At 48.1% G+C, this 15,949-nt stretch overlaps 1 protein-coding gene across 3 annotated transcripts in view; it reads left to right on the top strand.

Moving 5' to 3' along the window:
- FRMD5 (FERM domain containing 5) overlaps positions 1 to 15,949 on the top strand; it is a gene marked incomplete at its 5' end in the record, with an annotated part of 339,686 nt that overhangs the window by 297,995 nt on the left and 25,742 nt on the right. For 2 of the 3 annotated variants that reach the window (XM_079914501.1, XM_079914500.1), the window contains 5 exons: positions 885 to 927; positions 1,157 to 1,235; positions 9,832 to 9,929; positions 12,104 to 12,227; positions 15,204 to 15,291. In XM_079914501.1, the coding sequence (XP_079770627.1) occupies positions 885 to 927; positions 1,157 to 1,235; positions 9,832 to 9,929; positions 12,104 to 12,227; positions 15,204 to 15,291 (432 nt within the window). Of the gene's footprint in view, positions 1 to 884; positions 928 to 1,075; positions 1,236 to 9,831; positions 9,930 to 12,103; positions 12,228 to 15,203; positions 15,292 to 15,949 lie in introns of all 3 variants that reach the window. The other variant, XM_079914499.1, reaches the window with a different exon arrangement.

The following is a 15,949-nucleotide window of genomic DNA, read 5'->3' as shown; positions in this document are numbered from 1 at the left end:
ACAGAGCAGTGGTTTTCAGCTACTTCCAGATAATCAGACCCCAAATATCAGCAGTTCTAGCTCTCTGCAAATTAGCAAGGTTCCTGATTATCATAAAAGCAACAAACATCAATAGTGCATTTTATAAGGCATCCATGTAGAGGTGGGAAACTGACATAGAACGTTCTCGTTGCTTCCTTTCCCAAACGTAAGTACCATGGGAAAAAATGCATTGCTACCATGTCCTGCCTCTGTGAAAATCCAGGGGAAACAGGATACTACACATTGATTGCGGTTAGTTATCTTATGAGACTTCGATTTTAAACATCCCTGGATGCCAAGGAATCCTGAGGATGTGTTCCCTAACACAAGGGTTGGCAATGCGCTGCTCAAACAAAGATCAAATATACACCAGCCATCCCTGCCTTCTCCACATTTATGAAATTCCACCTGCCAGTGCTTTCTAGAGCTGCTACCAGTAGCCTCTGTGTGTCATCCTGTCCCCGCTGCATAACACAAACACAACCCATTAAAGGGAGTGTTTCCCTACTAAAAAGCCAGGTGGGGCTCTGTCCCCATCACACATATGTGCATTCATTTGTGCCTACGGGCCTGCCAGAAACATGGCTTGGAACTCTGGCGCCCTACGTTGGAAGGCGGCATTGCCAGGGAAGCCCAGAAATGGCATCTGAAGCTGGATCTCTTCCCCCCTTCACAGCTGGTTCCATGGGGAGCTTATTTCAGAAAATCATATCATTCTGTACTCTCCAAGCCTACATATCACAAGCTTCTGAGCTGCTTTCACCCTGGGCTACAATCTGTCTAGTTTTTTAAATTGAATAAAACAAGTTATATTTGACACTGCTTCTCATTAGGGCTTTCTTGTTCTGTGTTCTCTGTTTCAGCATTGGTTGGAGTTTACAAAGTCTGTGGGGAAGCAGTTGAGATGTAAGTATTGTCCATGAAAAGACGGAAGCCTCACCCCTGGGGAGGGTGGGAGGAAACCTCCCACTTGCAGTGAGTCTTGGGAATTTTCCACTGTTCTAAGTGTAAGTTGGCCCTAAACATGTGAAGATTTTCTTCAGATGGTTCAGAGACCTGTGCATCCCAGTGGGGCGGGGAGCCCAGTCATCTTCCTGGGAAGGTCTTCCCGATGGGCACCTCTTTTTCTCTGCAGCCCAGCCTCCATTCACCATGTGTTTCCGCGTGAAGTTTTACCCTGCAGACCCTGCTGCCCTGAAAGAAGAAATAACCAGGTAAGGCTGAGCCCATGTCCCTCAGCCTCTAAGACTTGTTGGAGAGGATAGGAAAGAGGGACTGTAGCTTCCTAGATCCTCTACTTTGGAAGCTCCCAGCTCTGATAGGCAAGGAATTCTTCCTAAATATAGCCTTACTTCTATATTTCATTTCCACATGCTCTCTTTGCTCATCCCCTCAGCAGAATTGCAACGGAGTGAGCTTCTTTCCTTCAAGAATACTTCGTCTTAAACTGGTCATCTGCAAAGGGGTCTGGAGTAATGAATTAATCAAAAGCATTTGTTCTTTTACCAATGATGTGGCCACCATGGATGTTTTTGGAGACGGCCGTGTTGCTGCTTATGTGGGGGCTTGAAATAGACTCCAGCGGCCTAATGTACTTGGGAAATGGTAAAGCAGGACGCTGAAAAATGAGCTGGGAAACACTGAAGATTTTAAATCCAAGTGGGTGACCTCCCATGTGCTTGTGGATCAGGCCCGTGATAAACTCTTCACTGTGGGGATCGTGTTCTGTGGCAGGCAGCTACAGGGAATGAATCCTGTCTCACCCAGCACCCCTTGGGGATGAGAAAGAACCTCTGTGCCCACACCATCCTACAAGAGGGTCAATGAATTGGAGCTTCAAAGCTCCCCCAAGGGTTTTGTGTATCTAAGCCAAATTCACTCTAAAAGTCTGACCTCAGAGATTTAGAACTCTCTGAACTGGGATCCTTAATTTTTATATTAGAAAGATGTAATTTGGACATTAGCAAAACCTTGATGTTACCTTGTAAAGGGTGGAGCCCTAGGTGAAGAGATGATGCCAGGGAATCCTAGAGCCGTGGAAGAGACAGCGCTGCCAGCTCTGCCCCCGCCTCCCTAAAGCCTTACAGACAGCAAAGATTGGGACGAGGCCACTGCCAGTGTAGAGACTGCTTGTCCTCTAAGGCCTTGAGACCTATTTCTAGATGCTGAACTCCACATGAGCCCCAGTGGAGGTTGAGGGGAATCTTGCGAAGGAATCAAAAGGATCAGGAAGGTTGTTTCCTCCAGATGCTCTGAGCGCACCCACCACCCACTTTAAAGCACTGAGGACAGTGAAGTGTGTAGTTACAACCCAGTCTCGTGCTCCTTACTGGGCACATGGAAACTGCAGGCTCTGCTCGTCCATGTGGAAGTGGATGTGGCCCCTACTTTGCCTGTGAAAACCGAGCTCATCCATATTAATGAGCAATCCTGTAGCTTTAGGCAGGAGAGTGAGGGTAGAACCACTGTGTTTAACAACTTAAACAGAGAGGAGTTTTGGTAAAGCACTAGCCTGCCCTGCTCACGACTTCCAGAGCGCTTGCCACAGTTCTGTACCTGCCCCTCCTTCCCCGCTTCCCTCCCCCTCCCCCCCTCCTTTCCTCCCTCCCTCCCCACCTTTCTCTCCTGAAAGAGGTGATGGTGCCAGGGCAGACCTAGGAGTCCACGCTCCTGTCCACATGTCAGGGCACATTTAACACATCTTTGTTGAGAGCCTAGCACCTCGCCTCCTAACACCTCGCATCAGGATCACCTTTTCTGCACGTCACTGGACCAACAGTAAGGATGAGACCAACTCAGAGGGCTGCCAGTGACAGCACGACAGACACACGGCTTTCTGATTTGATTAAAGGACAAAAATATATAGTTCTCTTGGCCCTTAGGAGGAGGTCTTTTTCTTTTTTAAGATTTCTTTTTAATGTGTGGACCATTTTTAAAGTCTTTATTACATTTGTTACAGTATTGCTTCTGTTTTATGTGTTGGTTTTTTAGCTGTGAGGCATGTGGGATCTTAGCTCTCTGACCAGGGATCAAACCACACCCCCTGCATTGCAAGGCAAAGTCTAAACCACTGGACTGCCAGGGAAGTCCCAGGAGGAGGTCTTAACAATACAATTTTCTAAAACAAATGTCACTACATGATACTAATGTACAGACCCTCCTACCCAAGGAGCAGCATAGACCAGGAGGCTCAGATCCTGTTTCTGCTACTTCTTGGCTGTGTGGCCTTGGACATAAAAGTTAACTTCTCTGACCTTCAGATCCCTTATTTATAAAATGAGGATAGTAATAGTACCTCCCAGCTTTGTTGGGAGGATTAACCACTACACGGGGTCTTGTACTTCTTAATACACCCCCAGGGCGCCTGGCACTGAGCAAAGGCTCACTGTTTACTGCCAGGTCGATTACATGATCCGTGGACCTCAGGTGCTCTGCATGGGGCACAAGTACAGTTGGTTCTGGCTTTTCTCCCTTGTTTATGTGATAATCCCCACTCCTTTTCTGTCCTAGCTAGAGTCCTAACACTTAAGCAGCTAACTTGTGAGGACTGGGAAAGCCATGGCCAGGCCTCTCTCCAAGTCAGCAAACTTCAAAGACACTGGCAAGCATGTGAGCTCCTGCCCCTTCCGCATGCAGCTGTGCCCATCATCCTCGACTATTTTCCCCTTGCTCTCTGCCTCACCAGCCTTCCTTCCCTAGAGGGCATTTTCCAAGCGTTGTCAGGTGTGCGGACCTCAAGGTGCCTGGGCCTGATTTGGAGTCTTTGTGCCTCCCCCTCCCTGAGGCGTTCTGTGGAGGCCCTGGTCTTCGCTGCGTCTTTATCCTCATTCACATCCCCGCTGCTCTTAAAAGAGTGGGTACCTGCCCCGGCCTCATTCAATACCCATAATTCATTACTGGCTTAGAGCTCTCCACCCCACCTTCCTGCCAAACTAATTTAGCTGTCAGTGTGGTTTTTTCCCTGGCAATATCAGTCCTAGATTTCGCTGCCGTCTCAGCTACTCCCATAAAGCCAGGCTTAGAGGAGGGGATGAAGAAGAACTGTGCTTCAATTTATCTCTTGGACTCTTCCCAGATGATAAATTTAGTTGCCAAATCCTGATTAATCTCTTTTGTCATTTTTTAAATAAATAAATAGATTTTCTTGTCTGAGCTAGAGACAAGGCAGAGAAGATGGGGATTAGGCACCAGATAGGCACCAGATTTAGCTTTTAACAAGGGCTGCAGGTGTTCGAACTCATTGAAAGATCAAGTAATAGAAGGAAACTGAGTGCACATGGGGCCCCGCCTTCCAAGGAAGCAAACTGCCTGACACATGTTTGAGCAGGTGCTCAAAAAATGTTAATAGACTTTTCAGGTCATTTATTTTTTTAAAAAAAGTTAATAGAGTTTATAGGTAATGTATTCCATCAGTGAACATCACTTGAGCCTAGCTTAGGCTAAGATGCGCTGGCAAACTTTTTCTGTAAAAGACCAGATAGTAAGTATTTTAGGCTTTGTGGGCCATATGGTCTCCGTCGCAACTAATCTGTTCTACCATTGTAATGCGAAAGCAGCCACAGACAGTACATACATGAATGAGCCTGGCTCTGTTCCAATAAAATGTTATTTTATCTCACTGGGGACTCTGGTGGCAGGTTTAGTGTGCCAATCCTGGGAGAAGGAATCAAAAAGATCTGAGTTCAAATCCCAGGTGGTTCTTTAACTAGATGTGTGACAAGGCAGGCAACAATATCTCTGATCACTCCCTTTCCTCATGTATGAGACAGGGATAAAAACAGTAGTCACCTCGTAGAATTGCTGAAAGAGTGCGTGTTAAACAGTACAGTGTGTGGCACACAGCATGTACTCAGTAAATCACTGCTATATTGTCTCTCGCCCCTGGAATGTAAGCTCCATAAGAGCAGGGACTCTGCTTTGTTCTCTGCTGTATTCCCAGCACCTGTGGCTGTACCTGGCACATGTGTGTGCTCAGAACTAGATGGATAGATGGATGGGAGGTTGGATGGATGGATAGAGGGATGGTTGAATGGATGGATGGATGGATGGATGGGTTGGTGGTTGGATGGATAAATGGATGGATGGATGAATGAATGAGTGGATGGGTGGGTGGGAGGGAGGGTGAATGGGCACAGGATGTATAGGCTTTCTAGAAGAATATTAAAAGTGACAAAACATAATCTCTAGCTCCAAGGAGCCCGCAGTCTAGTTTGGGGGAGGAAGACATACTAAACAGGATCATAGTTAGGAAAAGGGATGGCAGAAAATAGAGGAAACCAGGGGCGAAGAATCTAATGAAGGGAAGACAGGGCCAAAGGATCTTTTGGAAGAAACTCTTCAGGAGCTGCCAGTGCTTTCCAGAGTTCAGAACCTTTAATTGTGGAAACATCTCTGGATTCATCCCCATCCTCTGACATCAGAAATCAGAATGCCAAAGCCAGTTCCTTGGATGTACATGTTCCAGAAATACATAGGTTTTTCTTGGTCATCTTTTTTTTTTTTTTTAAACCCTGAAGAATCTCTCTCTTTTTTTTTTTTTTTTGGCTGTGTTGGGTCTCTGTTGCCACATGTGGACTTTCTCTAGTTACGGCGAGCGGGGGCTACTCTTCATTGTAGTGTGCGGGCTTCTCATTGCAGTGGCTTCTCTTGTTGCGGAGCACGGGCTCTATGTGCACGGGCTTCAGTAGTTGTGGCACTTGGGCTCCAGAGCGCAGGCTCAGTAGTTGTGGTGCACCGGCTTAGTTGCTCCGCGGCATGTGGGATGTTCCCAGACCAGGGCTCGAACCCGTGTCCCCTGCACTGGCGGGTGGATTCTCAACCACTGCGCCACCAGGGAAGCCCTCCTTGGTCATCTTTTAGGCTCTCACACACTCTGCCTTTGGATGGTCCTCCATCAATTTAGGACAACCTGGCATTTAAACAAAAATGGAGGTGAGGTAAAGCCTCTTTGAAGCCAGAAGGAGATAGGCAAAGTTTAACCAAAAAAGTGTCCTAAAGAGAAAGCTTTTTGTCTTAAATCTGGTCTAAAGCTGATTTCTTTTTCATTCCAGTGAGAATTTCTCTCTGATGACAAAGAGTTCCCCTGACTTCATTTAGGACCCTTTTCTCCCTAACCCATAGCTCACTGAATCACCACGCGGGTTCTGTTTCCTCAGCTATAAAATGCGAGAGTTAGGCTCTGTAACTCCTACTATGAGGGTCTGAGACTGGGGAGCCCAACCAGCCTGCTCATTATGAGCTGCTCATTATAAGCAGGCTGATCCCTTGCCTGACAACTCAGTGGCCCTGGTGCCAAGGCCTCAGGCAACAAGATAGTCTTCCTTAGGCCCTTATGTCGCAGGGGAGAACATGCCAGGGCCTCTTGGGAATAGGCCTAAGGATGCTATGAGTCATGTGGGATGTATTTCTGTGACCAACAACACTGAGTCATTGGTTACCTCCTTAAACGAACAAAACACAAAGCTTGACGGAAGCTGCTGGGGGAGAAAAGGGAGGGGGGACCCCTAGTGTAACTGTCAGTTGATTCTTTCCTGAGCTCATCTCGTCCTCTGCAGACTGTGGTGTGTTTCTTTAGGATGTTGACTTGCCCCTCCATCCCCTCCCCCTCCAGTTGCTGCACCATATTGCTTGACAGTGTTCCCACAGCCTTACCCTTGACCTCCCTGTAGCTGTTCTACCTTCTGAAGTCTGAAGGAACCCCGCCCAGCAGCGGAAAAGCCTTGTTTCCTTTGCAGCTCACCTGAGGCACCTGTCATGCACCTATCGTGGTTCTCACCGTGAGGAGGAGCGTGTCCCCCTTGGAGCTCTAGAGGAGCCTTTTCAAACCCAGCAGCACCCGTAACTGACTCTCACATGCTCCTCCCCGGGGTGGGGGGTGTTGTCCTCACCACCCCATTGAGGACCACTATCCAGAGCCTTTGAAATATCTCCTTCAGTCCTGTACGTGCAGCCCCTGAATTTTGGACACAGACAAGCAGAGAGGTGTGGGAGGAGTGATGCATGAACTCAGGCCCCGGGAGTGATCTGTAAGTAAGAGGCCAAAGGCTTGCTGCTACATCCTGCCAAAGCCGGTGGAAGGTGGGAGTTGAAGCAGTGAGAGGCAGAGAAGCGCTGCCCCCTTCCTTCCACACACCTGTGGCATTTCTTCGTGGGAAGCAGAGTGAAGAGAAGCTTGATCTGGTAGATCCAACTTAAAAAATGACTACTCATTGCACGATGTATTTTTCCTTCAGTTTTCCTTGGGACCGAGTGGGAGTGGTTGGGATAAGAAGGGGAGTTCTTGTTAACTTCCAGACCACAGTAGTCACCTTCCCTTTGGTTTGAGGAGGGCAGTCCATCCTGATGTGGTTAGAAGGATGCTTGCGAATTTTCTTAGGACAGTGCTTCATAAATTTTAATCTATGTACAGATCACCTGGGGATCTTGTTAAAATGATTCAGTAGGTCTCAGATTGGCCTAATTCTCCATTTCCAACAAGCTCCCAGATGCTGCTGATACCCCTGTCGTGTGGGCCACACTTTGAATAGCAAAGCTTTAGGAGAAAAGAAGGTTTGACTGCTCCTTCGTTTCTATGTAATGACTTGAATCACCAAGCCCCGAGCTCTCAGAGTCACGTGATGGCGCCCCTCCTCACCCCAGAAGTTGTGCTGTCATTGGTCCTCTTTCTTTTGAGCATTTTCACATGATCAAGTGGGCATGGAATCCTCTGTTTTATTCTTCAGCCTGAAAACAGAAGCAATAGAAACACCTCTAGTTGTCCAGGGAGTGCCCAATGTCTTTTTGGTTTAAACTGATGGAATTTAAGGGAATTTTACCATATTCCCATTACTCCTGTGAGGATGCTGTAGTTATCTATGGCTGTTTAACAAAATGCCACAAAACTTCACTGAAAAGTATTTCTCATCTCTGAGTGTCTGTGGGTCAGGAATTCAGGAGCGGCTTAGCTGGGTGCTTCTGGCTCAGGGTCTCTCCTGGGGTTGCAGCCAAGCGGTTGGCTGGGCCTGTGGTCATCTGAAGCCTTGACCGGAGGATTCACTTCCAAGATGGTGTACTCACACGGTTGTTGGCAGAAAGCTTCAGTTCCTTGCTAGCTGTTGGCAAAACGCCTCAGTTCCTCACCATGGACCTTTCTATAGGGCTGCTTAAGTGTCCTCGAGCAGAGTGAGTGATCCAAGAGAAGGAGAGTGCAAGGAGGAAGCTGCAGGGACACTATGACCTAGTCTCAGATGTCAGACACTAACTACCACTCCTGCTGTAGTCTGCTTGTTAGAAGCAAGCCACTCAGTCTAACCCACCCTCAAATGGAGTGAATTAAGCTCTACCTCTGGAAATGAGGAGTATCAAGGAATTTGTGAACTTTTTTTTTTTTAACCATGCCACGCGGCTTGTGGGATCTTAGTTCCCCAGCCAGGGATTGAACCCACGACCTCAGCAGTGAAAGTGCAGAGTCCTAACCACTGGACCTCCAGGGAATTCCCTGTGGACATATTTTTAAACCACCACAGATGCCCCCTGCCAAGGACCCACTGTGGTAGGTGACTCACTTAAGGGTGTGATACCCCTGGCCTCTGCTCTTCTCAGGGCACCTGTGAGGTTATGAACATCAGAGACCCCGCTCCTTGTAAAGACCTTTCAGAATGGAACGTCAACAGTTCCATTCCATGGCAACAGAGTCCACCCAATTACTTGTGAAACTACAAAGCAGTTATAGTGCAAAGAGGGTAGAATAACACAGTGATGAAGAGCCAACCTCAGTCCTGAATTTGAATCCTGGTTCTGCCACTTACCAGTTATGTGCCCATGAGAAGATCACTTAAGCCTCAGTTTATCTTAAAAAAGGGAGATAATAACAATATATATCTCAAAGTGGTATGCGAAAATTAGGTGAGATGCTGATGTCAAGTGTGTAAGTCCTGGACTGGGAAACAGTAAGTGCTCAATACACATCAGCTACTATTAGCTGTTCTTGATAGCCTGCTTCCACCTGAGGTGAGAGCTTCCTACGGTTGAGGAAATATTAGCCACAAGTTTCTGCATTTCCTTCACCGTGCCTCTCCTTACACCTATTCAAATTCTGAGAGGTCTGGTTGACCTCTGCCCATAATGAGGGCCATTCCACGTATGGACAGATTGACTTGGCAAGCCGAGGCAGAACCCTCGCTGGGGCTAGTTCCTTCACCACCTCTCTGCTTCTTAAGAGGCAACGTCAGCAAGGAGAGAGGCCCCATCAGCCCCTCTCTTATGACACAGGTTTCTTTCTCGGCACTGAATTGAGCAGGGCCAGCTCCTTCCAACTCCCAGCACTGGGGGACGATGCTTTTAACCAGGAAGTGCCATTTTTGTTTTGGTTTTTTTTTTTTTTTGCGCTACGCGGGCCTCTCACTGTTGTGGCCTCTCCCGTTGCGGAGCACCGGCCCCGGACGCGCAGGCTCAGCGGCCATGGCTCACGGGCCCAGCCGCTCCGCGGCACGTGGGATCTTCCCGGACGGGGCGCGAACCCGTGTCCCCTGCATTGGCAGGCGGACTCTCAACCGCTGCACCACCAGGGAAGCCCGCCATTTCTGTTTTGAGCTACAGAAGGAAACTGACAGGTTGTTTTGAATTGAACTTCAAAATCAGTTCAGGGCAAAGTGCTTGAAAGAGCCTTCAGGGAAATGAAAACTGTTATTTGTTCTGTGGTATGTTTTGAGATTTTTGTTTTAATGTAGTAAAAGTGTCCCGACAGAGATTTTGATAGGCTTATATTACATATTTATGTCTTTAAAGCAATCAAAGAAATCCTTTATCGTTCATTTTCTGTTTTCTCTCCAGGTATTTAGTCTTCCTGCAGATCAAAAGGGATCTGTACCACGGCCGCCTCCTCTGTAAAACATCAGATGCTGCCTTGTTAGCAGCTTATATCCTTCAAGGTAATGACTTTTGACAGGATAAATTTGCCTTTCATGCTAAGTACTGATTACATTATTTCAGTTACTGCAGATGACTACTTCTTGGATATAAACAGTATCTAACTTGAAACAGAGCCCGAGTTAAAAGACTTTGCCTGGACTCCCTAGACCCAGGAAGCTCTGACCACGCAACCTTAAATCGTTTGTACCTCAAGTCTTTCTGGCAGCCCCTTCAGACTCTGTTCGGGGGGGGGGGGTGACTTTCCTTGCACCCTTGGTCGATAAAGTTATCGAGACTCTGGAGAGTAATCCAAATCAGCTTTTTCTTGTCTTTTTATTCAAATCTCAAAGATGTGAAGCACCTTGGAATTCTGGTATCTGTTTCAGAGACCTTTCCATTCAGAGTGCTCTAAGTTAAAAATGTTTCCAAGTAACAAACCCATTTTCTAACATGCAAAGAAGGCAGAGTTGGGGTTGTACTCAGCCAATACCCAGGCTGGCGATTTTTGCGAAACAGTGGGAAAGGTACGTACTCTTCGTATGTGATCCTTTCTCCTTTCGTGAAATGCAGGGGACTTCTGAGTATTCTAAGTTCGTAGACTTCTCTTAGTCCTTTGGCCTGAAGCTGTCACTGGGTTATTTTGGACCATAGCACTAAAACCATGAAGTTTCTATCAAAGAATCTGAATTCATAATCAGAAATCTGTGAACTCCAGGAAGCTACTTTGTGAACAGAACCTAAAAAAAATGCTTGCCAACAAGAAACTAAAGTTCTTCCGGCAAAAAAAAATATCACAGCTGCGTTAAGAATGTAAAAGTCAGCCTATTGCAACTTTGACTTCTGAGACTCCTGTTTTTAAAAACCTCCTAAGCCTGAAGTCTAGAAGGTACTTGCCAACTTTAAGGTACCCAAAGATACTCCTTTCATTTTTTAAAGGAAAACCTGGTCCCATCTAAGTGAAATTTTAAACTCTAGTTTTACCCTGACAACCATACTGAAATTTTCTTTTTTTTTTTTAATTTAAAGAAGTTATTGATATCCAACATTGATGTTTCCCATTTGAAGCTTTCTAAGTAAAATCATAATAAATGACTCCATGGCTCAAGATCACTTCAGACTTTAAGCCCAGGGAAACCTTTAGTCTCTTGCTAAATGACAGAAATTCCCAAGTAGTCTGGAAGGCACGATGAGGAGACCTGTGCCACAGAACAATATTCAGTTGTGAAAAAAGGGCACATTTTCCTCTTAATATTTACTCCCCACTCAAGACTTCTCACCTGCACTGGTTGTGGTTCTCACTAGGGGAGGAGAAAAGACAACCACAAAACAGCTGAACTTCTTAACATCCTTCCTCCTGACACACACACAGTGTTCCCTGTGGAATGCTGCATGTGGAGAAGCCTGGATTCTGACCTAGGAACACATCGTAGGGAGTAGCGTGGGCCCACTGGCCACCCCAGATCTGAGATCTCAGCAGCTTTGGGGATGGACTCTGTGAATCTGCAGGACGAGAAAGCCCCACCCCCTGCTGGGCACGGAGAAGTCAGCCTTAGGACCTGGTGCTCCTGAACTCAGCGGCACTTTCTGCTTATAGCCAGTCTTCCCACTCTGCAGCCCTCTCCAGGGGGCCTGGCACCTGTTCAGCCCTCAGTGAATATTTATTCAAATGTATTCACTGGATTTGATTTGATGGGGACTGAGAGTTGAGTTCTGAGTTTGGGTCACGGCTCATTCATCATTTTGCTGTGTCCCTGCTAACATCCTCAAAACGAGATTTAGTCTTTGGAGGTGGCTCAGGCCCAAAAGCTTCTGTCTTTCTGATCAAGCTCACAGTTTCCTGTACTGCCACAAAGAGCATTGTTCTCAGGCTCTCTTCTGGGAGCCTGTGGGCCATGGTGCAGGCTTCTGCTCTTTTATTGCAAATTTACATGTGGTGACCTCAGAACGCAGGGTCAGCTCTACCTTCTCCACTTGGCCTTGATATCAACTCAGTGTGCACACCTGGGAGAACAAAGGTGGGCCTGCTCCTGAGGAACATGCCCTCTGCCCGACTCACAGCTGTGCTCGGGATCCACTGTTCTTTGCAACTGTGGTGCAGACTTTAGCTTTTGCTCTCTGTGTTCATCTCTTGTTGTTTTGCCAGTGATGATTTACCTATCTGCACAACTGTTTTCCTCTACTTTCCTTTTGCAAGCGGAGATTGGGGATTATGACCCAGGAAAACACCCTGAAGGCTACAGCTCCAAGTTCCAGTTTTTCCCTAAACATTCAGAGAAGCTGGAAAGGAAGATTGCTGAGATTCACAAAACAGAACTCAGGTGCGTGACACTCGGTTCAGGCCAGGCCACTGTCTCCCTCACAGCCTGAGCACACAGCCTCTGCACTGCATCCTCTGCTCCTGCAGACCCAGCCTCCCTGACTCTGGGATGTACCATTTTCAGTGATCCACTGACAGTACAACCTCAAGGCTCCCTCTGCAAGAACAGTGGTGTAGGCTGAGGCTCAAAGGCAAGAGAGAAGCTATATAGGTAAGGAAAATGGAGAAGGACTGGCCTCTGAAAGGTATTTGCTTCACTAAGATAAATGAAGAGACAGAGGGAAGAATCATGAACTGGGGAAAAGGAAAAGGAAAACGTAAACAGCAGAAGAGGGAAGAGAGGAGGGGTTAAGTGGGGATGTGAAAAATGGGCAAGCCTCCGACCTTGGTCCGTGACAGTGACAGGTGGCTCCTGGATCAGTGGATGGGACCACACAGGGCTGGCCTGATTCATAGCTGGTGTGGGCACCTTGAGAGCACCTCCTTCAAGGGTGTGTCTTCAGCACTGCTTCCTCAACCCCACACCCCTGCACTGAGGGAAGGAGGAGAGAAGCAGCTGGAAGCAGGAGGCTCGTCCTCCTCAGATTCTCCTAGGTCACCCAGAATGTGCCACATCCCATAAAATAGCATCAATGCATCCTCTCACCCATATGAAATAGTGTTTTCTACAAAGGTTGGTTTTTTAAAAAGCAACAAAAGGGTGTTTAAGCTCTACTTTGTACGGCATACTGGAGCACAGATTCCCCAAACTGATAAACTAAGAAAAAATTTATATACAATACAGCATTGTAAAATAAAACCTGCTATCATATGAATACAGTGCAATTTAAAAAAAAAAAATCTTTTCAAATGTTTGTGTAACTACCTTTCTGGGGAAGGACAATGTCCAAGGGGTGGGAAAAAGATATTTCTAATGATAACATTAACCTTAAACTAGTTCCCACCTGATGCCCCCCGAAACAAAAAATCTTCACCTTCACTCAAAGATTTTACCAACAAATACGTCCCCAAAGCCTCTTTAGCCTTATAAACAGACCTCCTGCCCACTGTGTGTGGTTGGACTGGTCCCCACCCTCCAGAGGAATGGAGATACCTACCAGAGGTGGAATCCTAGCCGCCTCCCACCCCTCTCCCTGTGCAGGTGCTGCCCCAGCTCCTCCCATCACTCTTAGGGAATAGTGGCCCCTTGTGGTACAGGTCAGAATAAACACATCTGTGAGGGCTCCTGGCTCATTCAAAGGAGAGATCAAGGGTGTGCTGGGACAGCCGGGAGCCCCTGCCAGGAGGGTTTTTAGGAGATGTCAGAGCAGTGGGGACAGTCCTCCAGAAACCTCATAGAAGTCAGGGGATCCCCCAGGAAATGATGCCCACTTTGAGGGTCCCAGAGGGTTGAGGGTGAATGCAGCCCACAGAGCCCTCCAGTCTCCACACAGGGAATAAGGAGGCTCCCTGGAAGGGGTAGCGGTGCTCAGCTGCCTCTGGTGCCCAGTCCTTTGCCTGCTGCGCCAGCATTTTCCAAACACCTTCCCTGTGTCTCAGGTGCGCTGGTGGGTGTAAACATCTGCATTCTACAAAATGCCTCCTTACACAGGTACTACTTACACAGGCTCAGCCTCATCTTCATAATGTAAAACTGTGTCTGTGTTTCCTTTCTCCAACTCTAACATGCGTTCCTTGAGGGCCCAGACTGCACTATAGTTTATGGTGTATTTCATACGGGGCAGCACAGAAGCTGCTGAGGTGCTGATTGATTGATGCGTCTCCAGAAAGACACTAGAGGGAATCTGGTCTGCTTCTCCCTCAGGCTGGCTTGTCTTCCTGCCCTGCCGTATTACTTGAGGCAAATGATGAACTTAGAAAGTTTCAGTCCTGCCCACCAGCCGTCAGAGTTGCTGACTTGACAAACTGCCCACACCTCCTCACACTGAAGCCAATCCCACATCTGTAGAAGGAGGTCAGCTTCCCAGGGCACTGGACCCTGAGAGAGCCTGTGGTGATCCTGCACTGGTTCTGTGTGGAGCCCATCCACGGCCCTGCTAAAGAGGCAGCCAGGAGGGGAGTGATGCTGAAGGCCCCTTCCTCAGATGGCTTGGTGCCAGCGCTGGTTTCTTCCTTTTTTCTGCTTGTTTCCTTTTCACAGTCATCACCCTGTGGGCAGACAGACCTATTGTGGAGTCTGGAGAGCTCAGCACTGTCTTCTGTTGCATCTCTTTACCCTCCATTCCTGTGTTCCCATTTGGTAAAGGAAGAGGGTTAGGCAGCAAGATATACAGGTCCCTTCTTTGTGTTTCAGTCTAGATCAGATGGCCTGCAGCCAGCCTACAGATGTATTTTTTTTCTGCCCCCATAGTACTTAAAACCGAAATGCCACATAAAATTCGGTATCTGTGAATTCTCTTTAAAAATCACACCTGGGCTTCCCTGGTGGCGCAGTGGTTGAGAGTCCGCCTGCCGATGCAGGGGACACGGGTTCGTGCCCCGGTCTGGGAAGATCCCACATGCCGCGGAGCGGCTGGGCCCGTGAGCCATGGCCGCTGAGCCTCCGCGTCTGGAGCCTGTGCTCCGCAACGGGAGAGGCCACAACAGTGAGAGGCCCACATACTGCAAAAAAAAAAAAAAACACACACCTAGCAATGATGGTGTGACTACAATCCAAGACTGCATTCCAAGACTATAGCTGAGGAGCAGCTGCCCTCATTAGACGGGGTGGCACTCCCAGTTTGCCCTAGTCCCCACCACTCCCTATTGTATTACACTCAGCCCATGTCATTCATTATGTAGCCTGCCTCACTCTGAAGACTTCCAAGGTTTTGACCCTAGATAAGAGTCTCTGAAGTCGGTCCTAGGACGGAGCAGGGAGCACACTCTATGGAAAAATCGGAGTGTGAGACACCCTGACCACTTCCTAATTGAGTTTACCTCAGGGGAACCTATGGGAGCAGGAAATCCTGAAATCATCCCATTTTCTTTATTCCAGTGGCCAAACACCAGCAACATCAGAGCTGAACTTTTTAAGAAAAGCGCAGACGTTGGAGACATACGGAGTGGACCCTCACCCGTGTAAGGTAAGACCCGCCCCCATGGCTGGAGACTGCGCTGACCTTGCCCCCTCTAGGCAGGGGTCCCCGGTCCGTGGCCTGTTAGGGCCGCACAGCAGGAAGTGAGCGGCGGCGAGCGAGCGGAGCTTCATCTGCCGCTCCCCATCGCTCGCATTATGGCCTGAACCATCTTCCCCCCGCCCCCGTCCATGGAAAAATTGTCTTCCACAAAACTGGTCACTGGTGCCAAAAAGGTTGGGGACCGCTGCTCTAGAGGGTGACAGGCAGGGAGGGACCACGCGCCTGTGCCACCCGCCCCTTCAATATTGGGGTGATTGGCTTTTTTAGTGACAGACGCCAGAGAAAATGTCTCATTGTGAAAACTCCTCTGGATTCCACGCTGCATAATCTTGTGGCGCCACATCGATGTCAGAGTGTCCGAGGCAAAGTCCATCTAAATAACAAATTGGAAACCGGGGCCCCACTTTGGCAGCAGTGGGTAATTTGGTGGAAGTGAAGAGAAGAGGAATGGGGGAGGCCCCCCACAGGGAATGATCAGAGGCTGCTCAGCGCACTGCCCACCCTTCCCTGACCCGTAATCTAGTTTCTTTCCAAGAGTGGGTTTTTATTGACTGCAGCGGCCTAAGTCACTGCGTGGAACTGCAGTGGAGTCACGTTTAATTCC

Source organism: Stenella coeruleoalba (assembly GCF_951394435.1).
Source record: "Stenella coeruleoalba genome assembly, chromosome: 2".
Lineage (NCBI taxonomy): Eukaryota > Metazoa > Chordata > Mammalia > Artiodactyla > Delphinidae > Stenella > Stenella coeruleoalba.
This window is presented reverse-complemented; position numbering and strand designations above follow the sequence as displayed.